Source organism: Empidonax traillii, unplaced genomic scaffold (assembly GCF_003031625.1).
Source record: "Empidonax traillii isolate 1590-97213 ecotype Southwest subspecies unplaced genomic scaffold, ASM303162v1 scaffold2236:size31304, whole genome shotgun sequence".
Lineage (NCBI taxonomy): Eukaryota > Metazoa > Chordata > Aves > Passeriformes > Tyrannidae > Empidonax > Empidonax traillii.
This window is the reverse complement of record NW_020957429.1, coordinates 8,179-31,304: the sequence shown is the minus strand read 5'-3', so window position 1 is coordinate 31,304 and position 23,126 is coordinate 8,179. Positions and strand designations below refer to the sequence as shown.

The following is a 23,126-nucleotide window of genomic DNA, read 5'->3' as shown; positions in this document are numbered from 1 at the left end:
GGCGGGGGTCATGGTGGTAGGTGTACCGCGAGCAGCCCCGTGAGAGCGGGGCGGGGGGGTGTCAGCGCGGGGTGTGGCAGCCCGGGGAGCGGGGTGACATCCCCACGGACGGTGACAGCCGCGGGGACGGCTCGGCGGTGCAGGCGGCTCCGCTCCCCCCGCACCGCTCCCGCTCCGCTCCCGCCCCTCCCCGGGCGGTTTTCGGGGCGGCGGCCGCTTTAAAAGATGCAAATGAGCCCCCTCCCCGCGCGCGGCGCGGCGGCGCCTCAGCCAATCAGCGGCGGCGGCCGCGGGCTGCTGTAACCGCTGCCGGGCGCGGCAGCCAATGGGGGCGCGGCGCGGCGAGAGGGGGCGTGGCCGGGGCGGCCGCGGCGCGGTCCCGGTGGCGGGGCCGGAGCGGGAGCGGGGCCGGGGTGGGGGCGGCGGCTGAGGCGGCCCCGCAGGTGAGTCCCGCGGGGAGCGACCCCCGCCCCCCCGCGCCCCGCAGCGGGGTCCCGCCGTGGGGTCCCGCCGTGCAGCCCCCGCCGTGCCGCTCCCGCGCGGTGCCCCCTCCCGCCGCCGCCCCCGCAGCATCATCCCCTGCTGCCCCCCTCAGCCTGCCCCCCGCGCCCCCCTCAAGCGCAGCACCTCCCCCCCTTTTAATAAAGCCCCTCTCACCGTGCACCGGTGCGGCGACCCCTCCCCAAAATCCTGCTCCCGGTGCTGCCCGCTCTGCCCCGTTCCCCCCGCCTCCCCCCCCCACGAGACCCCCGCGCTGCAGGTGCAGGAGCTTCGCTTTAGCGCTTTCCCTCCTTTATTTGGGGGGTGCACGCCCCGATCCCTCCGCGGTGCCTCCCGCTGCCCCGGGGGGGTTTGGGTGTGCAGAGCCCCCCCCCTGCGCCCCCTCTCCGGCTCAAGTGCTGCCGTTCCCCGAGCTGTGCCCCCCCAATCTCCCCGCGCCCCTCGAGGGGGGGGTCCCCGCGCCCCCCGCGCCCCGCTGAAGGTCACCGCTGCGGGTGCTCGGAGCTCGCCCGGGTAGGGGGGGCGCGGGGGGTCCCGCGGGGGTTCTGCCGCAGCCCCCCCGCCCCGCACCCCCCGTCCCGCTCGGGGACTCGGTGGCCGCGGCCACCCCCCCATCCCCGGGGGACTTTGGCCGGCCGCGGGTTCGTGGCGTTTGCGGCCGCCCCTGGGGGGGGGTGGGGGGTCTGCCGGGCTCTGAACGCCCCCCCGAGCCCCCCCTGCCTCTCTCCCCCCCTACACTTTGACAGGGGGGAAGTGGGGGGGGCCACGCTGAGCCCGCCCCGCTCGTGACACAGGTGGCTGAGCCCGTGCGGAGGGACCGACGGATCCGGGGGGCTCGGAGCGGGTTTTGGGGGGGGCTGCAGCGTGCCCTGACTCCCCCTTTCCCCCCCTTCCAGACCCCCGGCACGCCGAGGATGATCGGGGGGGCCCCGCGAGCCCCCCAAGAGCCCAGGGTGAGTGCGTGTGGGGGGGCCCTCCCCGTCTCACCAGCGAGGCGCGAATTTTTGGGGTTTCCTGTTTTTCTGCGGTGCATGATGGGGAGCGGGGCCGGGGGGGGCACAGCCGGGGTGGGGGGCACAGCCTGGGGGGGCTCAGCTATGGGAGCCCCCCGCTGGGTGCTAGGGGGGGCCGCTCCCCTGGGTGACCCCCAGCACGGCACATTTGGGGGTCGGGGAGGGCAGGGGGGGGGGTCCGGACAGCTGGGTCCCCTCTTTGTGGGAGACAGGGGCTCCCCGGGGGGGCGGGGGGTGTTTTGGGGGGCTGTTTTGGGGGGCTGGGGGCCACGGGCACGGCCGGGTGTGGGAGCAGCCTCCGCCGCACGGAGCAGCCGCTCATTTATTATTGATCTGCGTATCTGGTGTCGGGCCGAGCGCTGCCCCGGGGGCCCCCCCCGGACCCTTCACAGCCCCCCCCGGCACCCCTGGGTGACACACACCTTGGGGAGGGGTCCGCGGTGGGGAGTGGGGGGGCGGCAGGGGGGAGCCTGCGGTTTCCATGGCCACGAGGCTGCGTTTTCCCGGGAAAACCGATAAATAGCGGTGCGTGCAGGCGCGGTGCGGGCAGGGGGGCTCCGCTCAGCACCCCCCAAACCCCGCCGCTGAGGTCCCGGTGTCCCCCCAGGGCGCTGGGAGCTGAGCTGTGGGGGTCCCCGCGCCCCCCCCCCCTCCAAGATGTCCTACTTCACCGAGCACTTCTGGGTAAGCCTGGACCCCCCACCCTTGGGTGCCTGCCCGCCTTGGGTGCCCCCCACCCTCTGGGCCCACTGCAGAGGGCCCCGCACCCTGGGGAGAGGTTGGTTTTCAGGGCCTGACACCTTTGTTAACGCTGCAGATTAATTGCTGGGGCAGGGGGGGGTGATGGGTTGGGGGGGGGGTCTCGCGGTGCCATCCCTGCCCCCCCTCCATGGGGATCCCTGTCCCCCTGCCCTGGGGATCCCCGGCCTTCCCAGGTGCCCCGGGCAGGGGGAAGTCGCGTGGCCGGTGCTTCCTGGTCTGTCCCTGCCGGGGTCTGGCAGCTGCCGGCACCTTCCTCTTCCTCGTGCCTCAGTTCCCCCCCCCCCCCCCCCCCCCCCCCCCCCCCCCCCCCCCCCCCCCCCCACCCGTGGTGCCACCTGCACCCCCAGCCCAGCCAGGACAGGGGGGGAAACCACCCCCGCAGGGTGGGGGGCACCCAAAATAACCCCCAATAACAGCCGGGTTCAGCCCATCCCTTCCTGCCTCTGCCCCGGGGGAGCATCTGGGCATCCCCGGGGGCACGTGGGGAAGGGTGGGGGGCTCAGCACCCCCCTGGGCACCCCGGGGGGGGCCCTCAGGCCACCCCAGAGACGCTTCCCGGTGGTGGCACCGTGCTGGGAGAGGGGGTGGGGGGTGCTGGGTGGGGTTTGGGAGCTGAGCTGGGGCCGGGGTGGGGGTCCCCTGGCAGGGCGAGAAGAACCACGGCTTCGACGTGCTCTACCACAACATGAAGCACGGGCAGATCTCCACCAAGGAGCTGGCTGACTTCGTCCGGGAGAGGTACCGGGGACAGGGGGGGGTCACCTGGGTGGGGGGGTCCCCGGAATCACCGGCTCCATGCCCAGAGCCCCCTCCCCACCGTCCCCAGGGCTGCCATCGAGGAGAACTACGCCAAGGCCATGGTGAAGCTGTCGAAGATGGCCACCAACGGGACCCAGCTGGGGTACGAGGGGGGTCTGGAGCGCCCCGAGGTGACTGTGGGGACCCCGCTGATCCTTCCCACGCCTCCATCCAGGACTTTCGCGCCGCTGTGGGAGGTTTTCCGCATCTCCTCGGACAAGCTGGCGCTGTGCCACCTGGAGCTGATGAAGAAGCTGCACGACCTCATCAAGGAGATCTCCCGCTACGGGGAGGAGCAGGGCCGGGTGCACAAGAAGGTACCATGTCCTCCCCCCCCCATCCCTCCCCAGAGCACCCCAGAGCCCCCTGCCCACCCCGGCGTGCCCCCCCCCAGTCCAAGGAGGAGGTGTCGGGGACGCTGGAGGCCGTGCAGCTGCTGCACGGGGTGGCCCAGCTGCTGCCCAAGTCCAAGGAGAGCTACCACAGCAAGTGCCAGGAGTACGAGCGGCTGCGCAAGGAGGGCACCAGCCAGAAGGAGATCGACAAGGTGAGATACCCCCCCCTTCCCCAAAATATCCCTATCCCCTTCCCAGAGAGCCCCTGACCCCCTCCCCGGGGGTCCCCTGCTGGTAGCTCCTGTCCTCGCCTTGATAGTGCCTGACTCCCCCTAAATGGTCCTTGTCTTCCTTGTGGATGGTCCCTGTCCCCCCTCAGTGGTCCCTGTCCCCTTCCCCCGTGGTTCTTGTCCCCCTCCCTGTGGTCCCTGTCTCAACCCTCTGTGGTCCCTGTCCCCTTCCTTGTGCTCCCTGTCCCCTCTCTGATGATCCCTGTTACTCCTGTGGATGATCCCTGTCCCCTTCCTGATGGTCCCTGTCCCATCCCTGATGTTCCCAGTCCCCCTGGGAAGGTCCCTGTCTCCTCTCTGATGATCCCTGTCATTCCCATGGATGTCCCCTGTCCCCGTGGATGTCCCCTGTCCCCGCTGTCCCCCCGGGGTGCCGCAGGCGGAGCTCAAGTCCCGGAAGGCGGGCGAGGCTCTGCGCAGGGCGGTCGACAAGTACAACGCGGCCCGCGCCGACTTCGAGCAGAGGATGCTGGACTCGGCCATGGTGGGCACTGCTGGGGTGGGAACGGGGGGCATTGCCGGGATCTGATCGTGGTGGGCACTGCTGGGGTGGGAAGGGGTGGGATGCAGGAGCCTGGGCTGGATGATCCCAGTTTTCTAGGGGTGCTGGCCCTTGGGGATGTGCCAGCCCGGCAGAGCCCCACTCCTTGGTGATGCCAGCCCTTGGAAATACCCTTCCCTTGGGATATCGTCCCTTGGGGATGTGCCATCCTATCCAAGCCCCTTTCCCTGGTGATACCACCTTGACTCAATGCCATTCCTTGGAGATATTCCCCCCAATCCTGACCACCGTTCCCTGGGGGTGCTGTCCCTTGGGAATGAGCCACCCTGGCCTTGCCAACCCCTGGGGACATCCCACCCTTCCTGACCCCTCCTCTTTCCCGCTCCAGCGCTTTCAGGAGGTGGAAGAAGCCCATCTCCGCCACATGAAGGGTCTCATCGGCTCCTACTCCCACTCTGTGGAGGACACGCACGTCCAGATCGGGCAGGTGGGTCCCAGCTGGGTGAACCCCCCTCCCATTGCCCCCTTTTTTCCTCTGTGTCTCATTTGTGTCCCTCCCCCTTTTTTTTCCTCCCCCCAGGTCCACGAGGAGTTCAAGCAGAACGTGGAAAACATCGGCACAGAGATGCTGCTGCGGAGGTTCGCAGAGAGCAAGGGAACAGGGAGAGAGCGGCCAGGTGAGACGGGGGGGGATCCCCCCTTGGCCAGGATGGATCCACCATCCCGGGCTGATCCCTGATCCACGGCAGGAGCGCTGGATTTCGACGAGTACCGGCTGGCTCCAGCGCAGGAAGGCAAGTACGTCTGCATCCAGCTGGGAATTCTGGGGGGTGGGGGGGCTGTTCCTCACTCTGTCCTCCAATTTCCCAGGACCCAAGAGGAGCCGGAGTAAAGCCTTCCGGATCCCTGGGCTGAGCCGTAAGGAGAGGGAGCGTGATGCTGTGTAAGATCCTGCATCCCACATCCCAGTGCTTCCCATCCCACATCCCAGTGTCCTCACATCCCACATCCCAGTGTCCTCACATCCCACATCCCAGTGCTTCCCATCCCACATCCCAGTGTCCTCACATCCCACATCCCAATGTCCTCACATCCCGCATCCCAGTGTCCTCACATCCCACATCCCAGTGCTTCCCATCCCACATTCCAGTGTCCTCACATCCCACATTCCAGTGTCCTCACATCCTGCATCCCAGCGTCCTCATGTGCCTACATTCCTGCATCCCTGCATCGTTGCATCCCACATCCTGCACCCCTCAATTCCTGCATCCTCGCATCCCTGCACCTGGAAATTCCCATATCCCTGCCTGCCTGCATCCCTGAATTCCCACATCCCTGCATCCCACATCCTCCATTGCTTCCCCGCTTAATGCTTCCCCTGTCGTTCCCCAGGGAGTCCCCGGATAACGACCTGGTGAGTATCCCAGTGCCAGCCCCGGGCCCGGCATTCCCGGCATTCCCACGCCGGGAGCACTGGGAAGCTGGAGCCTGTCCGGGTGTGTCCCGCAGGGCTGCCCGGAGGTGGACGAGGACGGATTCACCGTGCGCCCCGATGTTGCCCGCTGTATCCTTGGGCTGGGGCAGGGAGGGGGGGATTGTTGAGGTGTCCAGGGGGGCTTTCCAAGCACCGGGAATTGCCTTGACGGGGAGGGGCTCAGCCGAGGCGGAGAATCCCGGCTGCTCCTCCAGCGACTCCGACTACGACGAGGATGAACCGCGCAAGTTTTACGTCCACATCAAACCGGTGCAGCCCCGGGAGGGACCCGGCAACGCCGAGGCCTCCGTGGAGCAGCTCAAGGCCACCGTGGGGAACCTCATCCTACCCCCTGGAATTGGGGTGAGCCTGGGGAGGGCTGTGGGACCCTCGGGAGTGTGGGGAACCTCATCCTACCCCCTGGAACTGGGGTGAGCCTGGGGGGCCTGTGGGACCCCCGAGACCACCAAGGCCATCTGACCCCTGTCCCCTTCTCTTGCAGGGCACTGTCAGGCGACAGGCGTCACGTGAGTGTCACCCTGGGGATGTGCCAGACCCTGGGGACATCCCCCAGCCCTCCTGAGGGATCCCAGAGCCTTGGGGTCTCCATGGCTCTGCGTTCCCCTAATTCTACCTCTCCCTGTCCCCTGCAGGACATGTGGCATCCCTGACCCCAGCCCCAAGTGACACAGACCCCGAGGGGACCCTGGCAGTGGGTAAGGCTGGGCTGGGGGGGGTCCTGGGGGTGGGGGGAGGTCCCAGGAATAAGTGGGGGTCTTGGGGGGTGCAGTGGCTCTGCAGTGTCCCCTCTCCCCACAGGTGACAGCACAGGGCGGGGTGTCCCTGCAGCACAGGTGAACAGGTACGTGGGGTCAGGGAGACATTGGGGTGCCATGGGGGGGTCCCCTCCATCCCTGCAGGGGTCCCGCTGGGCACTGAGCCCCCCGCTCTGTCCCTGGCACAGCGGCCCTGGGAAGATCCCCCCGGACTCGGTGCCCCCCGCCGCTCTCTTCGGGCCCCCCCTGGAGTCGGCGTTCGAAGCCGAGGATTTCTCGGGTGAGGATCTGGGGGGCGGGATGGGGGGATATCTGGTGTGTCCCCCCTCCCCTGCCCCCTGCAATGCTCTGACCAGGGGTCTCCCACAGCTCCCCGTGCCTACGTCCTCACCTCGTCCTCCTCGCCCTTCTCCTCCTCCTCCCCGGAGAACGTGGAGGACTCTGGCCTGGACTCGCCCTCTCACCCCGCGCCCGGACCCTCCCCGGACTCCAGACCCTGGACCCCCCAGCCGGGGACGCCGCAGAGCCCCCTCCCCAAGCAGGGCGACCTCCCGGACCCCCCCCCAGCCCCCGGCACCCGGGACCCCGGTGCCTGGGCCCCCCGGCCCCGCAGCCCCTCCGGCCGCCTCCCCGAGCCCCCCAGCTTCGCCGTGTTCAGCGGCCCCGGGGCTGAGGGGCTCTGGGAGGACGGGGGGGCTGCTCCCCGGGGCCGCAGCCGCTGCCTCAGTGGCCCGGCCCCCCGGGAAGCCCCCTCACCCGACCCTTTTGGGGAGCCCCCGCCCTGGGTCAGACCCCGCAGCCCCGGGGGGGACCAGCCCCCGCTGACCTGTCCTTCCTCCAACTCGGCCTCCTCCTCCTCGTCCTCGCCGGCCCCCCTGAGTGGGGGGGAGTCCTCCAGCCCCTCTCCGTGGACCTGCCAAGGGTCGGGGATGAGGCTGAGTGAGGGGGGCACGTCGGGGGCCCCCACGTCACAGTCGGAGCCGGGTGAGTGGAGGGGGCAGCTGCCCCCCAGTACCCTTGACCCTGCCCCCTGTTACCCTTACCTGTGCCCCCCACATCGCCCTTAACGCTGCCCCTTCCCAACCTGGCAGAGAACGGGGCTGAGACCCGCTCAGCTCATGGCACTGATGAGCCCCTACAGGAACGCCCCTGTGTGTCCTGCCAAGGCAATGCTCTCTCCTCACCCCCATACTCGTGTCCCCCCCCAGATTCTCTCCCCGCCTGGCCCAGCGCAGCCCCCCGGGACGTCCCTCTCGTGGCCCCCCCTCGGCGCTCCCGCGCGAAGCGGCCGCCAGCCGGCCCTGCCGTGGGCAGCAACAGCGACCTGGTGCGTGCCCGGGGCTGGAGGGGGGCTCGGGGCCGGGCTGTGGGACCCCCCACGGGTTAGGGTTAACCCCTCTCCCTGCCCCTGCCTTGCCTTGCAGTCCCGCTCGCTGAGCCCCTCGCCCTCCTGGAGCTGCGGCCCCTCGCACTCGGCGCCCGCCAGCCTGAGCGAGCGCGGCTTCTTCTCCGCGTCCCAGCCGGCCCTCGGTGGGTGCTGGGGGGGCTCGGGGGGCGCAGGGTGGGCGTCCCACCCGTGCTCTGACCCCTCTGCGTGCCCCCCGCCCCACCCAGGGCTGTCCCGGGGTCCCAGCCCCGTGGTGCTGGGCTCGCAGGACGCGCTGCCCGTGGCCACCGCCTTCACCGAGTACGTCCACGCCTATTTCAAGGGCCGCGACGCCGACAGGTACGCGGAGAGGGGGGGTCCTTAGGGGTCCCCCCAGCCGCTGTGTCCTGCCTGGGGCACCCGCTGACCCCCGGCCTGTCCCGGCAGCTGCCTGGTGAAGGTGACGGGGGAGCTCACCATGTCCTTCCCCGCCGGCATCGTCCGCGTGTTCAGCGGCCCCGCGGCCCCGCCGGTGCTCAGCTTCAGACTGCTCAACGCCGGGGCCATCGAGCACTTCCTGCCCAACACCGACCTGCTCTACAGGTGTGGGGGCACGGGGACACCCTGCACGGCGGGGGGGCGGCGGGGCAGGGGGCACAGGCACCCTGGGAGGGGGCGGGTGCAGCGATGGGGGGGCTGGCGGTGGGGTACACGTGGTCCCTGGGGGTCTGGGTGTGCTGGGGATGGGGGTGCCGGGTTCTGGGGGTGCCCAGGCCCTGCTGCCCCCTCTGACCCCCGTGCCCCCCAGCGACCCTTCCCAGAGCGACCCCAGCACCAAGGACTTCTGGCTGAACATGGCAGCGCTGACGGGGCACCTGCAGCGGCAGGCGGAGCAGAGCCCGGCCGCCTCCTACTACAACGTGGCTCTGCTCAAGTACCAGGTGAGCCCCCGGGCTGTGGGGAGAGCTGGGACCGCCCAGGAGCCACCCTGGGGGGCGGGAGGGTCAGGGTGCCCCCCCTGAACCCCGCTGTGTCCCGCAGTTCTCGCGGCTGGGCCCCGGCTCGGCGCCCCTGCGGCTCTGCGTGCGCTGGGACTGCGCGCCCGGCGCCACGCGGGTCAGCGTCGACTACGGCTACAACGCCGGCGCCCTGGCACTGCCCGTGCCCCTCGCCAACGTCCACGTCCTGCTGCCCATCGAGGAGCCCCTCACCAACCTGCGGCTGCAGCCCGCGGCCAGCTGGTACCGGGATGGGGGGCGGGAGCCAACCCGGGGGGGGACACACAGCTCTGGGGGTCACAGCCCGGGACAGGACTGCAGATCTTGAGCCTCCCCAGGGTGGGGAGTGCAGGAGAGGGGGTTTCAATCCATCCCCAGAGTGGGAAACGGGTCCCAAACCTGCCCAGAGTGGGAAATGTAGGACTGGGGATCACAAAGCTCCCCAGGGTGGGGAACACGGGGTCTGGGATCCTGGATAACACAGGACTGGGGGTCCCAAATAGCTCCCAGGGTGGGAGACACGGGAAATGGGGTTCCAAATCCCTGCAGGATGGGAGAGGGGAACCCTGAACTGGAAAATGGCAATGCTGAACTGGGAATTTGAGACCCTGAGCTGGGAAATGGGGGTGCTGCCGGGGTGAGGAGGGCAGGGAGGTGGGTTCAGGATGAAGAGGGCAGGGCCTGGGGCTCTGAGGGCATTCCCGTGTCCCGGCAGGAACCTGGAGGAGAAGAGGCTGCTCTGGAAGCTGCTGGACATCCCCGGTGCCCCGGGGCAGGGAGGTGAGTCTGTGCCCACCCTGAGGGCACAGGGCAGGAGGTGCAGGGGCCAGACCCCCCCAACCCCTGTGTTGTCCCCCCAGGCTGTGGCCGGCTCTCGGCCAGCTGGGAGCCCCTGGGGGGGCCCAGTAAGCCCAGTCCCGTGGCTGCCCAGTTCAGCAGCGAGGGCAGCACGCTGTCGGGGGTGGAGGTGGAGCTGGCGAGCGCCGGGTACCGCATGTCGCTGGTCAAGAAGAGGTTTGCTACAGGTACAGCTGGGGAGGGGTGTGGGGTCCTTTCCCCACAGCCTTGGTGGGTAGGGGGTCCTCTCCCCATCCCCTGTGTCCTGAACCTGCTCTTTGGGTTGCACTGGGGTCCCTTCCCTGTTCCTTCCTAAGATCCACAGTGGTCCCTTCCTTCTCCCCACGGCCCTGGGGTGTAGGAGATCCCTTTTTCGGGGTGCCTGGAGTCCCTTCCTGCAGCACACAGGGTCCCTTCCCTGCTCCCTGTGACCCTGGGGTTCATGGGGTCCCCTCCCCTGTCCCCAAATTCCAAATCCCCCCTCACTGGGCGATGCCCAGCTCGGCTGGGTGCAGGTTGCCCAGCTTGGTGCTGGCATTGAGCCCTGGCCACTTGGCAGTGCCCATCCTGGTGCCAGGGATGTTCTCCCATCCTCTTCACCACCTTTCCTCCACAGGGATCTACCTGGCGGGGTCCTGAGCCGCTTCCTGCCGGACCCTCCGAGCCCCCCGGGCTTCCCCCTTGGTTGTGTGGACTTGAAACACTGGATGGAGGCCGGCTGGGGTGGGGAGGGGGTGCTGTGGGGTGGGAGCCCCCCTTTTCCTCCTCCTTTTCCTCCTCCTCCTCTTCCTCCTCTCCCTGTTCCCCCTCCCCGTGGCTGTCACCGGATCCCCCCCCTGCCCTCCCCTGTGCTGTGAAGGGAGCAGGAGCTGCTCTTTTATTAAACACTTTATTTTCTAATAACCTTTATTTTCTAATAACTTCCTTGTGCCCAGGGGTGGGTGGGTGGGTGGGTGATGGAGCCTTCATCTGCCGAGTGCTGGGGTGCTGGGAAGCTCAGCCAGCAGTGGGAGCACCAGGATGTGCTGCTGTGGGATTTTGGGACACCTTCCTTCTTCCACCTGGTGCTGGGGCAGGTACATGTTCCACCCCTGGCTGGGGGAGCATCTTTTAGGGGGTCTGAGCATCTTTTAGGGCCACTGAGGAGGATCCAGAGCTGGCAGGAAACACCCCAGGACCCCTTGGGTTGTGGTTCCCTCCCAACCCCTGTAGCTGCCGCTCCCTACTGGGGAGGGGGACCCCGGGGCTGGTCCTGCCAGGAGGGTAGAGTGGTGTCTGGAATGCTGAATCCCAGCTCTCAGTTCCGCGCTGCTCTGGGCCTGTTTCTCTCTGGTTTCGCCCCAAATCTGCCCTTCCGTGGCCAAAGGCGGCAGAGGGAGAATAAACGAGGGTGTGTCGTTAATGAGCGTTTGGGGTCTGGAGCCTTTCTGAGGGGGTGTAGGGAACGACCAGGCTGATTTTGGGGGGGTCCTGGGCTCGGGGTGGGAGCAAAGGAATCCCCTGAGCCCACTGGGGTGGGCGTTGACCCCACAGTGCCGAGCTGGGGATGTCCCATGGGCACCCACTCTCTCCTGGCAGCTCCACAGCAACCCTCACCCCCCTTCCCCCATGTGTCCCCCCTGCCCAGGCACCCCCTCACCTCACCCCAGCTGGAAAATTTACCAAACTTTAATAAAATAAGGCTGGATTTGTCATAGGAGAAGGGGGGGATGTCATAGTTCTGATTGTAGCAAGGAATTTTGTCTTTCTTTTCCCCTTCCCCCTCCTGCGTGTATGTGTTAATGGGCCATCAGATAAACAAAGGAGTTGGCCTGAGCCCTAAATGACCAGACATTAATCTCCTAGCAACGAAGGGGGAGGAATTGGGAAAAAGGCCAGGGTGTGTGTATGGAAAGAGGTGGGGTTTGGGGGTTGGAGCTCAGCTCTGGAGCCGGAGGGCAGGCTGCAGCAAGGAGGAGAGACTGCCTGGTTGCTTCTTTGTCTTTTGCCTGGCGGAGGAGAGTTTTTCTGCTGCTGTTCTCTGCGCAGCTGTTTGCTGGTTACGGGCCTGGCTCACCGCGAGATCCTCACCAACCGAAAATCGTGAGTTTTCTTCCATTGGGAGAACTTTCTGTTTCCCTCCCCCTTCCCCCCTCCTCCATCGCCACCCGGCGGCGACCAGGGATCCCACAGCGCCGCCCGGTGACGGGTGCTGGACATTGCAAGTTCCACTCCTCCAGTGATCCAACAGCGCCCCCTGGTGACTACTATAGAACATTACAAGTTCTGCACTTTTTGATAACTCAACAGCGCCACCTGGTGAATGGTATAAGACATTACAAATTTTGCATCTCCAGTGACCCGACGGCGCCCCCTGCTGACTGTGGCTGGAACTGCACCAAAGGGGGCTAAAAAATTGAACTATTTGATTTTCTTTTTGCCGGTTTTATCGGTTTTGTTCTTGAAGGGGATTATTGGTGGGTATAGGGGTATTGCTTGGTTGTTTTACTTGGTTTTTTTCATGTTCCTGTTAATACACACATACCTTTTAATAAGGGGCTGTTATTTTTTTCCCTTTTCCATAATTTGTTTTCCTTCAATCGGAGCCTCTTAATTTCGAATTTATAATTGCTAGAAAAGGAAGTTTGGTTCTTTTTCTCCTAATCCATCCTCAGCAAAAGACCTTTGTCTCATTTAAACTGGGACAGGGGGGAAGCCAAGGGGCAGCGTTGGGGGGGGGTCTGTGTGCCCTTGGAGGGGGGTTGGGGGTCGTGTCCCCCCACACTGTGCCCCTCAAAGCTCCTTGAAGCGTCGCTGTGGCCACACGGTGCTGAGGAGGGAGGTGGGTGTCTGGGGGTCCCAGCCAGTGTGAGGGGGCTTTGTTGTGGGGAGGGGGTTCTACCCACGGGCTTTGCTCCGACCATCCCGCAGCGCCTCGATCCTGGGGGACAGCTCCCCAAAAGTGGGCCTGGCACCGGGGGAGAAGGCCCAGCAGCTCATCATCAGCGAGTATACCTGGGGACAAGGGACAGGGAGGCCATCAGGGGAGCTGGGGAGGGACCCCCAGAACCCCCCCACAGGACCCCCCAGCCCAGGCAGGCCTCGCACCTCGGCGGGGCAGCCGGACGGCACCGGGAGCCGCCGGTTGTCCTTGAGGAGCTCCAGCAAGAGGCAGATGATCTGTGCCGGCTTCCCAGTGCCCATCATCCTGAGGAACTCCTGAGGGGGCACCACGATCAGCCAGGGGGGCTCGTACCACAGGTAAGGGACCCCAGCCCCAGGAAGGGGGGGAGGGGTCAGCAGGACCCCATCCTGGGGTGGTCTCACCTCCGAGGGGCTCCTGCTCTTGTTGCTGTAGGTGAAGAGCTCGTAGAGCAGGACCCCGAAGCTCCAGGTGTCGGATGCACAGGAGAAGACGTTGTCCGACAGGGATTCGGGAGCGTACCTGCCGGAGGGGAGACGCTGAGCACCGGATCCAGCTGGGATTGCAGCCCCCTGTGACCCTCCCCCCGTGTCCCCCTCTCACCAGAACACGGGGCTCTGGCCGGGCTCCCGCACCACGTAATAGTCCTTGTCCTGCGGGAGCAGCTTGGCCAGCCCGAAATCCCCGATCTTGACGTGGGTCTCGCTCTCCACCAGGATGTTCCTGCTGGCCAGGTCCCGGTGCACGCAGCGCTGCGCCCCCAGGTATTCCATGCCCTGCCGGGAGGGAACTGCTCACGGGGACCGGGAGCATCCCCGGGGACTCATCCCAGCTGGACCACGACCCCCTGGGCGACCCACGGCACAGCTCCGCCCCCACCCTGGGAGAGCAGGACCCCCACCTTGCAGATCTGCCAGGCGTAGAGGAGCAGCGCCCTGTGGTCCAGGCGGGGCTGGTTCTTCTGCAGGTAATCCCGCAGGCAGCCGTTGGGCAGGAATTCCATCACCAGCCGCAGCCCGCGCCACCCTGGAGCCACATCCGTCACGGTCCGGCCGAGATTTGGGCAGGGCCGGGATGTGGGATCCCTGCCCGCCCCCTGCCCTCCCCGTGCTCACCCCGGCTGTAGCAGACACCCCGGTAGCGCACGATGAAGTCGTGCTGCAGCGAGTGCAGGATCTGGATCTCCCGCTCGAAATCCCGCAGCTCCTTGGCCGAGTCCTGCTGCAGCTTCTTCACCGCCACCAGCTCGCCCGTGCTGTCCCCCAGGGGGTCGTAGCGGCACAGCTCCACGCTCCCAAAATTACCCTGGATGGGGAGAGCAGGGCTGGGATGAGGGAAGCGCCCCAGAGCCCCCCCCCCCATATTCCCAGTGCCTGCTGTCCCTCCCAAAATCCCACTCTCAGGGCTCAATCCAAGTGTTCCTCAGCAAAGCAAGGATGTCTCACACCCCAAATCAGGGGAGGGAAGAGGGGGTGCGCTGAGTTTTGGGGTTCAGGGCCCCCTTTCCCCCCCCACCCCTCACCTTTCCCAGCAGTGAGATGTACTTGAGGTGCCGCTCCTGGAAGTGCTCGGGGTCGCGGCTCACGGCCAGGGGTTCGTGTCCCCACAGGCTGTCCCGGAGCGCCACATCCGCGGGGGACAGGTCTGAGAGCAGCTCGTAGTCTGGGGGGGGAGGGTGGTGAGGGCACTGTGGGGGGTCCCCTGGGCCCCCCCTCCCCAGCCCCGGGGCCCACCGGAGGTGATGAGGCTGTTGAGGTCGCGGATGAGGGCGCGGAAGCAGGGCCGGCGCTGGGGCTCGTACTCCATGCACTGGGCCATGAGCGTGGCCAGCTCCGGCCACTTGGGAGCCGGGAGCTGCAGCCGGCTCTGGTAGAATTCCAGCTTCTGCAGGGATGGGAAGGGGGGAGCCAGGGGGGCTGTGGGGTGTCTGGGGCTGCCCCAAACAGCCCCTGACCAGCCCCAAAGCTGGAGGAGCGAGCAGAGTCTGGGGGGCAGCAGGATGGGGCAGGAGGGATGGGACAGGGATATCGGGATGCAACGGGACAGGGAAGAAGGGTTGAATGGGGTGAGATGGGACAGGAGGGTCAGGATGCAGCAGGATGGGGCAGGAGGGTTGGGATACACTGGGAAGAAGGGTAAGGATGCAGGGGGCTGGGGCAGCCTCACCTTCTGGGGCTCCAGCAGGCTCAGGGGCATGTTCCCACCGCTGAAGATCTCCCAGAGAGTCGCTCCGAAGCTCCACTTGTCAGCGGGCAGCGCCAGGCTCTTGGGATCCCTGACGCACTCGGGGGCCACCCAGGGGATCCTCTGCACCAGCACTGGGGGGGGTGGCTCTGCTCAGCACCTGAGGGGGGCCCAGTAACCCCTGACCCCCCAGGACCCCCCAGAACCCCCCAGCACTCACTGTCCGGGGCCAGGACGGTGACGCTGACCCCGGGGTCGTTGAGCTTGATGAAGGGGGGAGTCCCTGTGGCCGCGTCCCCCTCCCGTGCCAGCAGCACCTTCTTGGCAGAGACATTTCCGTGGGTGATCTTCTTGTCCTCCTGCAGGGGGGGAAGAGGGACCAGGACCCTCAGTGTGGCACCAGACCCAGAGGACACGGATGCCTGGAAACCGTGGGATGAGGACACTGGGAAACAGCAGGACACATGGGCCGTGGGACACTCGGAGCCGCTCACCAGGTAGTTGAGGGCGTAGGCCAACTGCTTGGCCACTGTCAGCTTCCAGCTGGTGGTCACCGAGCCCTCACCCCGGTTCTTCCGCAGGTAGAGGTCGAGGGGGCCGTGCTGGACGTACTCCTGCACCATCACACCTGTGGGGGGGGGGGTCAGGGGGGTCGGGTGTGCCCACCCGGGGCACGGCAGGGCCGGGCACTGCCTGTTTTCCCCCCAGGCACTCACTGTCCTTCCCGAGGCTGACACCGTGCAGCAGGACCAGGTGCTTGTGGGAGAGCTGGCTCATGGTGCTGGCTGCCTCCAGGAACGACTGGGAGTGGGACAGGCAGCTCAGGGGGGTTCCTGGGGACCACCTCCACCCCCCCCCCCCGGTGCCACCTCGGGGGGGCTGTGCCACCCCCTCACCTCGGAGCAGTTGCGGTGGCTGCTGTCCATGACCTTGAGCACCACTGTGGTCTGGCGGGGCCCGTCCCCCTCCTCCTCCTCCTGCTCCTGCTGGTCCCGCTTGATGCCCTTGTAGATCTGGGTGAAGGAGCCCTGGCCGAGGCTCTCGCCCTGCCGGGAGAGGGGGATGGTCCCAAGGGGTCCCCTGTCCCTGTGCCCCTTCCCCCCCCAAAATGCCCTGGGCCCCCCATACCCGCATCAGGCTCTGGGGGTCGATCTTGTGGAACATCATCTGGTTGAGGCTGCGGCGCCGGGGGGCTGGGGGGGAGCCGGGGAGAGGGGGGGCCCCGCCCCGAACAATCAGCAGGTTGGACTTCTCTGGGGGGGGAAATCGAGGCCGTGAGGGGGGGGCAGAGCAGGGGGCACCCACCTGGTGACCTCACACAGCTGCTCTGTGATGTCACACGGCCTACCCTCTGTGATGTCATATAGCCCCCCTCTATGATGTCACAGCCTGTTCTGTGACCTCACACAACTTGCTTTTTGGTGTCACCCAGCAGCTGTCACACTGACCCCTCTGTGATGTCAGAGGTCACTCTGTGACCCTCCAACCTGCTCTGTGATGTCATAGCCCAACCTGTGACCTCACAGCACCCTCTCTGTGACGCCCCCCGTGTCACCTTTGGGGCGGGGTGGGCAGCAGGCCCCCAGGTGCATCCGGGCCCCCTCAGCCTGCAGCCCCCAGCGCCCGTAGGTGCCCAGCAGCTCCTGCAGGCTGCAGAACCTCCGTGACACCCCCGACAGCCAGAAGTGTCCCTCCTCGTCCCTGCGGATCTGGCACCGCTTGTAGTCCTGCCCGGAGCGGGTCTGTGGGGGGATCAATCAGGATCAGCGGTGGAGGAACCCCCCCAGAATCACCCAAACCCCTCCAGAGACCCCATGCAGGGGGGCTCTCACCTGCACGCAGACGGTCAGCAGGTAACTGTCGAAGTCCTGGGGGCTGCGGCGCAGCAGGTACAGCCCCGGGGGGCTCCCGGCCGCCTTCAGCTTGTTCAGGGCAAACTCGGCGCTGGGAAAGGCAGGGCTGGGTGTGGACCCCCCTTGGGGACACCCCCAGGGGACCCCCACTGCCCTCCCCTCCCCACGGTGTCCCCCCCACCCCGGTGGCTCCGCCCAGGTGACCCCTGCCCCTGCCACCTGTGGGTTGCGGTTGGCGAGGGGGGGGGTCCCTGCACCCACCTGATGGGCCCGTGGCACTGGTTCTCCACGTCCTCCAGGAGCCGGGGCGGGGCCACCTCCTTGCAGAAGTAGTGCTGGGAGTCCGCCGTCAGCCGGTAGTAGCCGTCGATGAGAGCCACGAAGGAACGAGCCTCCCGCAGCGTGGGGAACTCCACCTCCTGGGGAAGGGGGGGGTCAGCTCCACAGCCCCCCCAGGGGGCTCCCCAGCCCACCCCCGCGGCTCACCAGCACGCGGTTGTCCGCCTTGGTGAGGGTGACGAGCCGGGTCTCGCCCTCCCCGCCCGCCTGCTTGATGCTGATGTCGGCGATGTCGGGGAAGTCGCAGAAGTGCTGGCGGTTCTAGGGGGGTGACAAACGGGGTGACAGCCGCGCCCCCCACCTCATCCCACCGCGGGACCTCCCCCACAGCTCCCCCCCCCGCTCCTCCCCAGCACCTCGGAGGGGCCGCAGCTCCAGGACACGCCGCTCTCCCCGGACACGTGGATGGTGATGCACGTGGGGGCCCCGGGGGAGCGGACACGGAAAGTCTCCTCGGCCCAGCGGCGCTGCAGCCGCTCCAGGTCCAGCAGGTACTTGAGCTTCAGGTGGGGCCCGTCGGTCTGGCAGCCCCCGAGCTTCCGCAGGGATTTGCTGAAGCGGCGCCGGATGCGCTTGCGGGTGAGGAAGTTGTGCTGCTGGATCTGGCTCCGCAGCGGCTCCGGGATGCACGACTTGTAGCTGCCGGGGATGGGGTGGGGTGCAGGCAGGTGACGGGGTGTCCTCAGGAGTGCCAGGTGTTCCCCATGAGTGTTGGACTGTCCCCATGGGTGCCAGGCTGTCCCACTGTGCCCCCAGCCCCCCAGCTCACCTGATGTGGCTGCAGACCTGGTCGGGGCTCTGCCTCTCCTCCTTGGCGATGCGCAGCATGTCCAGCACGGCCAGGCCCAGGCACTCCTCCTGCGTGGGCAGGCTCAGCCCCACGGCCACGCGGCCCTCGATGAAGTCACTGCGGGACTGGGGGGAGCACGAGGGTTTGGGGGGGGGGGTTCTCCCACCTCCTGCCAAGCCAGGACACCTGAGGCACCCCAAGACCCTCAGTCTGTGGCACATGTGGCCCCCCTGTCCCAGTGCCCACGTGAGTCACATCCTGCCCTGGTTTCCTGCTGCTTTCCCGGCTCTGTCCCGGGGGCAGGTGCCACCCAGGGGGCACAGTGACCCCCCATCTCAGCAACCTGGGGTGCCCCATGAGCAGCTCCAGGTGAGCCAGGTAAGAGGATCCACATCCTGCAGGGACCTGTGGGTGCTGGAGGAGGAGCAGGAGGAGGGTCTCACAGCCCAGGGTGATGAAGGACATCACTGCACTGAAGCCACACGGGACCCTGCCTGCGGCACCAGGAATTGGGGACAGAGATGCCACCTGACAGAGCTCACCTGGGCAAACAGGTAATCAATGACGGGGTAGTCCAGGATGGGGCTGGCCTGATCATTCAGCAGCTGGAAGCGGTGGGACTGTCCCAGTCCACACCAGTTGGGGAAGAAGAACCTGGCGGGGCCAGCGGGGGGGTCTCAGAGCTGCGTCCCCCAGAGCACACAACCCCACCAGAGGGTCCCGGGGGGCCGGGCTGGGGCCGTACCTGATCCTGTACACCACGACCTGGCTGCAGGACTCGTCCACAGTGAAGAGGTGGTTGGGGGGGAACCAGCAGCTCAGATCCTCCGCGGCCAGGGCGAAGAGCGGGTGGCACACGGGCAGCACACCTGGGGGCGGAGGGCGGGGCTGGGACCCCTGGCAGGGACGGGGGGCACGGGACCACGAGCCCGGGGCTGGGACCCCCGTCCCGTGGCCGGTACCCCGAGCCCGCAGCCAGGACCCCGTGCCACGGCCGGCACCGCGGCCCCACGGCCGGCACGCCGAGCTCACCGCAGGCCTTGGCCGCGCGCACGCAGAGCTCCTCGGCCGTGAACTCGCCGCCGCTGAAGGTGAGGGCGCCGGGGGGGCTGCGGGGGGCGGGCGCCCGGGGGTACAGGAGCACCCGCAGGGTGCCGGTCCTGCCGGGCTCGGCCGAGGAGAGGCTGCAGGAGCGGCCCCCGATCAGCGGCGTGTCCTCGCCCAGCGGGGCCATGGTGGGTGCTGCAGGGGAAAGGGGGGGGAAAGGGGGCTCAGGGTGACCCCCTGGCCCCACAGCTCCCCTTCTCTGACATTCCCTCATCATCCTCCCCCCAGGGTCAAACCCCGCGGCCGAACCTGCGGCACCCGCAGGGCTGGGATTGGTCCCTGCTGGGAGGGATGAAGGCAAGGCTGAGTCCCCCGGTGGGATAACCCCCCTCCCACCCTGTCCCACAGCCGCTCCTCCTCCACCTCATCGCACAGGGAGGGTTCAGCTCCATCCCCCGGAGCCCCCCATACCCGTGTGGTACCTCTGCCGTGCCGGGGGGCCTCGCCGTGGCCCTGGGGAGGGGGTCCTGGGCAGGGTGTGCCGCCACACCCAGGCTCTGGGGGTGCGTAGGTGGCTGCGAGCGAAGGAGAGAGATGAAAAGTCCCCCCGGGTGACTTCCTTCCTGCCCGAGGCCTCCCCGGTGCGTGGCTTCCTGGCAGGGGAGGTGGGACCAGGGCAGACACCCCAGGGTGCAGGGACGGGTTGCAGTGATGGGCAGGGAGCCTGGGCATCCCCCGGGCACCCCAAGAGACCCCTGTCCTGGCGTTGTGGGTACCACAGGGTTGGGCAGTGCTCTGCCAGGACATCCCTTCCTGGGGCTGCTGCCTGCCCCTGCCCTGCACCCCATTGCTGGGACCCTCAGTGCCCCAGGGATGGCCCTGCCCCCTCTCCCCAGTTGTGCCCCAGGTGCCACCACGGCGCTGGGCGTGTGCCGGGCCCGGTGCTGTGTGGTGTGGCACGTACCTGCCTCGGGATGGGGCCAAATCTCGGCGTTTTTCCCCTGGAGCTGCGCCAACCAGCTCACTGAGGCGGGGCAGGGGTCCTGCCCAGCCCTGGCCCCAGGGGACAGGTGATGGAGACTGTGCCACTGCGGCTGGAGGCAGGGCCCAGGGACCCTCCTCCGTCCCACGGAGGGGATGGCCCCCCTCTGGTGACCCCTTGGAATTGACAGTGACCTCGTGGTGACACCTTGGAGGTGACAGTGCCCCCGCGGTGACAGAGGGGACAATATCCCCACAGTGATGCTTTGGAGGGCACAGTGACCTCATGGGGGTGCCTCAGTTCTGGCTGTTCTCCAGTCCCAAATCGGATCTTGACTCGGGGCTTAGGGCAGAGAGGTGGAAATCACCAAACCTGTCAGAGGGCCAGGCGGGACAAAGCGGTGTTTGTGCCAGGGAATGAGGAAGCGGGGCCAGCCCCACGCCCGGTGCCACGTCGCTGGGGACGTGCAGGGAGAGCTGTCCCTGCCCTCCTGGGGGTCAGTGCCCGGCTCTCACCGGGGTCCGGGCACGGCGGCACAGCCGGGGCCGCGAGCGGTGCCGGGGCACGGCAGGGAAGGGGTTATGGCCGCGGCCCCCGACGGCTCCGTCCTGAACCTGCCTCCCGCCGTCCCCACAGCTCGAGGCACGGCCTCCCCTCGCCGCCACCCCTCAGCACCCTCCGAGGACACATCACAGCGGCCTCTCAGACACACCGGGGCCCCCCAGGGACCCCCGGGCAGCCCCCGCTCCGCTCCTCAGCCTCGGCAGCCGGTCCTTCCCGCTCTGCAGGCAGCTGCCTGCAAACAACCTGCTTTTTTTCTGGGTAAAGGTTTCCTCTGGGTTTGTTTTTCCCCCTCCCTCGGCCGGAGATAAATTTGGCTCTGCCGGAGGCTCTGCTCCTCCTTGTTTGTGCTGGCTGGGGAGGGGTCTCTCCCTCCCCTCCCCTCCGTCCCTCCCTCCCGGCCGTGTCCTTTGGGTGCTGCTGCTTCCCTGGAGCAGCTGGACCGGGCACTGCCTCTCTCAGCTCCAGACCGGGAGGTAACGGGGCAAACTCGGGTTGTCCCTCGTGCAGCTCTGCCTTTGGCACAGCCCTCGCCTGGGAAGGGCGCAGAGGGCACAGGGCGGGGCACAGCCCTGCTCCCCAATCCGCGCTCCCTCCTTCCCGCGCGGAGGGTTGATCAATAATTCCAAGGAATTTTCTCCTCCTTCCCGCACGGAGGGTTGGTCAATAATTCCGAGGAATTCCCTCGCCGTGCCCCGGCACAGCCGCACGTGCTGTGTGCCCATCCTCTGGTTCGGGGCTTTCCGTGGCCATGCCAGCCCCGACGGGCAGCCCCGAGATCCGGGCTCCGGAGCGTCTCACCTTCAGCCTCTGGGACTACGGAGTCTTCGGGCTGATGCTGCTCATCTCCACGGGCATCGGGCTCTTCCACGGCCTGGCCAGGGGCGGCCAGAAAACCTCGGACGACTTCTTCACGGGGGGCCGGCGCATGTCGGCGCTGCCCGTGGGGCTCTCGCTCTCCGCCAGCTTCATGTCGGCCATCCAGGTGCTGGGAGTGCCGGCGGAGGCGTTCCGGTACGGCGCCAAATTCCTCTGGATGTGCATGGCCCAGCTCATCAACACCCTGCTCACCGCCCAGCTCTTCCTGCCTGTCTTCTACCGCCTGGGGCTCACCAGCACCTACGAGGTGGGCGCGGGGCTGGGGCGGGGGGCACGAGGGGATCCCACCCCGGAGCGGCCCCCGCTGCCGGGACGGCCCCGACGTGTTCGGTGTCCTTGTCCCCGTGCCAGTACCTGGAGCGGCGGTTCAGCAGGAGCGTCCGGCTGTGCGGGACCCTGCAGTACGTGGTGGCCACGGTGCGTGCCGGCGGTGCCGGGCTGGGAGGGGGGACGGTGGTGGCACGTGGGGGGTGCGTGCCCTGAGCCCCTGGGGAGCGTCCTCGGTCCCGTGCTCGTGTTTTCCCTGGCTCCGAGCGCGTGGCTCCCGGTGGGTGCCCTGTTTTGAGTGAAAACCGCAGTGTTTTCCCAGCGCTGGTCACGCTCTGTCCCCGTCCCCACCGGAGCGGTGCCACCTGCCCGGTGCCCGCGGTGCCGGTGGGATGCGGTGCTGACACCCCCCCCCTCTCTCTTCCCACAGATGCTCTACACGGGGATCGTCATCTACGCCCCGGCCCTGATCCTCAACCAAGGTGTGTGAACGGGGGGGCTGCTCCTCGGGGTATCCCTGTCCCTGCGCTGGGGACACCCCGGCCCTGTCCCACCACAGGGGACATTTCACCCCCTGGGGCTCTGCTCAGCACTGTCCCTTCCCCTCCAGTGACCGGGCTGGACATCTGGGCGTCCCTGCTCTCCACCGGGGCCATCTGCACCTTCTACACCACCATCGTGAGTGGGGGAGCCCCTGGGGGGGGTCCCGGGCGTGCTGGGGGTCCCTGGTGGTCACCATCAGCTCCGTCTGGCGCAGGGCGGGATGAAGGCTGTCATCTGGACCGACGTCTTCCAGGTCTTCGTCATGCTCTCGGGCTTCATCGCCATCATCATCCGGGGGGCTCTGCTGGTGGGGGGTCCCGCCAAGGTGCTGGCTATTGCTGCCAACGGCTCCAGGGTGAACTTTGGAGAGTGAGTCCCCCCACCCCGTGGTGTGCAGACCCTGCTCCCCCTTGCCCTGGGGAGCTGGGGAAAGGGGGTTTTGGTGCCAGCCCAGCCCGCCCCTCACCCCTCACGGCGGTGCCACCGTGCCCAGCTTCAACCCGGACCCGCGGAGCCGCTACACGGTGTGGACCTTCCTGCTGGGCGGGACCCTGGTCTGGCTCTCCATGTACGGCGTCAACCAGGCCCAGGTGCAGCGCTACGTGGCCTGCAGGACCGAGAGGGAGGCCAAGATGTGAGTCCTGGGGTACTGGGATCGTCTGGGTCCCGCTCTGGGAGTTTGTCCCCTGAGGGACACCAGTGCCTGCACCCCTGCATGGCCCTGGCACCTCTGTATGGCCCCTGTGCCCCTGCACGGACCCTGCACAGCCCCTGCAGCCCTGCGGGGCCCCCACACCCTGCCGGGCCCCCTCCTCACCCCCCCTCCTGTGCTCACAGGGCGCTGCTGGTGAATCAAGTGGGGCTGTTCTTCATCGTCTTCAGCGCGGTCGCCTGTGGCCTCGTCATGTTTGCCCTCTACAAGGACTGTGACCCCCTCCTGGCCGGCACCATCGCTGCCCCCGACCAGGTACCAGCCCCTCCAGGACCCCCCAGGGCAGCGGGGTGGGAGGATGAGGGTGTTGAAGGGGACATTGGGGTCCCCCACGTACCAGCCCCTCCAGGACCCCCCAGGGCAGCGGGGTGGGAGGATGAGGGCATCGTAGACGGTGTTGGGGTCCCCTTGGGTC

At 67.6% G+C, this 23,126-nt stretch overlaps 3 protein-coding genes across 5 annotated transcripts in view; 2 read left to right on the top strand and 1 right to left on the bottom strand.

Annotated features, from left to right (window-relative positions):
- Nucleotides 1-1,234: 1,234 nt before the first annotated feature.
- FCHO1 (FCH domain only 1) lies at nt 1,235-10,532 on the top strand. 2 transcript variants are annotated; one of them, XM_027909589.1, is made up of 28 exons: nt 1,235-1,454; nt 2,122-2,198; nt 2,923-3,014; nt 3,103-3,177; nt 3,250-3,391; nt 3,469-3,621; nt 4,079-4,183; nt 4,590-4,688; nt 4,782-4,878; nt 4,951-4,995; nt 5,072-5,144; nt 5,594-5,615; nt 5,711-5,765; nt 5,860-6,038; nt 6,178-6,202; nt 6,329-6,391; nt 6,495-6,537; nt 6,640-6,731; nt 6,821-7,435; nt 7,660-7,778; nt 7,876-7,981; nt 8,066-8,177; nt 8,265-8,420; nt 8,626-8,758; nt 8,859-9,058; nt 9,531-9,595; nt 9,676-9,840; nt 10,269-10,532. In XM_027909589.1, the coding sequence occupies exons 2-28, from the start codon at nt 2,172-2,174 to the stop codon at nt 10,289-10,291; spliced, it is 3,081 nt and encodes a 1,026-aa protein (XP_027765390.1). In that variant the 5' UTR covers nt 1,235-1,454; nt 2,122-2,171; the 3' UTR covers nt 10,292-10,532. The 2 variants fall into 2 exon arrangements, with proteins under 2 accessions (XP_027765390.1, XP_027765391.1); XM_027909590.1 differs by lacking the exons at nt 1,235-1,454; nt 2,122-2,198 and having other exon boundaries at nt 2,967-3,014; nt 3,080-3,177.
- Nucleotides 10,533-12,414: 1,882 nt separating this feature from the next.
- JAK3 (Janus kinase 3) lies at nt 12,415-18,954 on the bottom strand. Of its 2 annotated transcripts, XM_027909588.1 has the most exons (23): nt 18,753-18,954; nt 18,466-18,589; nt 18,263-18,374; nt 17,700-17,845; nt 17,287-17,569; nt 17,078-17,191; nt 16,853-17,010; nt 16,571-16,682; nt 16,294-16,480; nt 15,867-15,991; nt 15,635-15,784; nt 15,455-15,539; nt 15,233-15,366; nt 14,959-15,097; nt 14,721-14,872; nt 14,288-14,438; nt 14,077-14,216; nt 13,670-13,859; nt 13,456-13,580; nt 13,158-13,330; nt 12,959-13,076; nt 12,740-12,850; nt 12,415-12,646 (listed from the first exon to the last, which is right to left on the bottom strand). In XM_027909588.1, the coding sequence occupies exons 1-23, from the start codon at nt 18,952-18,954 to the stop codon at nt 12,530-12,532; spliced, it is 3,348 nt and encodes a 1,115-aa protein (XP_027765389.1). In that variant the 3' UTR covers nt 12,415-12,529. The 2 variants fall into 2 exon arrangements, with proteins under 2 accessions (XP_027765389.1, XP_027765388.1); XM_027909587.1 differs by having other exon boundaries at nt 12,415-12,850.
- A 1,376-nt stretch (nt 18,955-20,330) lies between these two features.
- LOC114071732 (sodium/iodide cotransporter-like) overlaps nt 20,331-23,126 on the top strand; it is a 5,731-nt gene continuing 2,935 nt past the window's right edge. The window contains exons 1-9 of the mRNA XM_027909586.1: nt 20,331-20,519; nt 20,578-20,653; nt 21,069-21,436; nt 21,541-21,606; nt 21,887-21,938; nt 22,067-22,134; nt 22,214-22,368; nt 22,493-22,633; nt 22,837-22,966. Coding sequence (XP_027765387.1) covers nt 20,331-20,519; nt 20,578-20,653; nt 21,069-21,436; nt 21,541-21,606; nt 21,887-21,938; nt 22,067-22,134; nt 22,214-22,368; nt 22,493-22,633; nt 22,837-22,966 — 1,245 coding nt within the window. The remainder of the gene's footprint in view (nt 20,520-20,577; nt 20,654-21,068; nt 21,437-21,540; nt 21,607-21,886; nt 21,939-22,066; nt 22,135-22,213; nt 22,369-22,492; nt 22,634-22,836; nt 22,967-23,126) is intronic.

Coding starts and splice junctions, on each gene's coding strand:
- JAK3 (XM_027909587.1), bottom strand. CDS start 18,954: ATGGCCCCGCTGGGCGAGGACACGCCGCTGATCGGGGGCCGCTCCTGC. Junction 16,683..16,852: donor CAGTGCCACGGGCCCATCAG/GTGGGTGCAGGG, acceptor TGCCTTTCCCAG/CGCCGAGTTTGCCCTGAACA. Junction 13,077..13,157: donor GGCCAGAGCCCCGTGTTCTG/GTGAGAGGGGGA, acceptor CCCCTCCGGCAG/GTACGCTCCCGAATCCCTGT.
- FCHO1 (XM_027909589.1), top strand. CDS start 2,172: ATGTCCTACTTCACCGAGCACTTCTGG. Junction 4,689..4,781: donor CGCACGTCCAGATCGGGCAG/GTGGGTCCCAGC, acceptor TCCTCCCCCCAG/GTCCACGAGGAGTTCAAGCA. Junction 7,982..8,065: donor CGCGTCCCAGCCGGCCCTCG/GTGGGTGCTGGG, acceptor CGCCCCACCCAG/GGCTGTCCCGGGGTCCCAGC.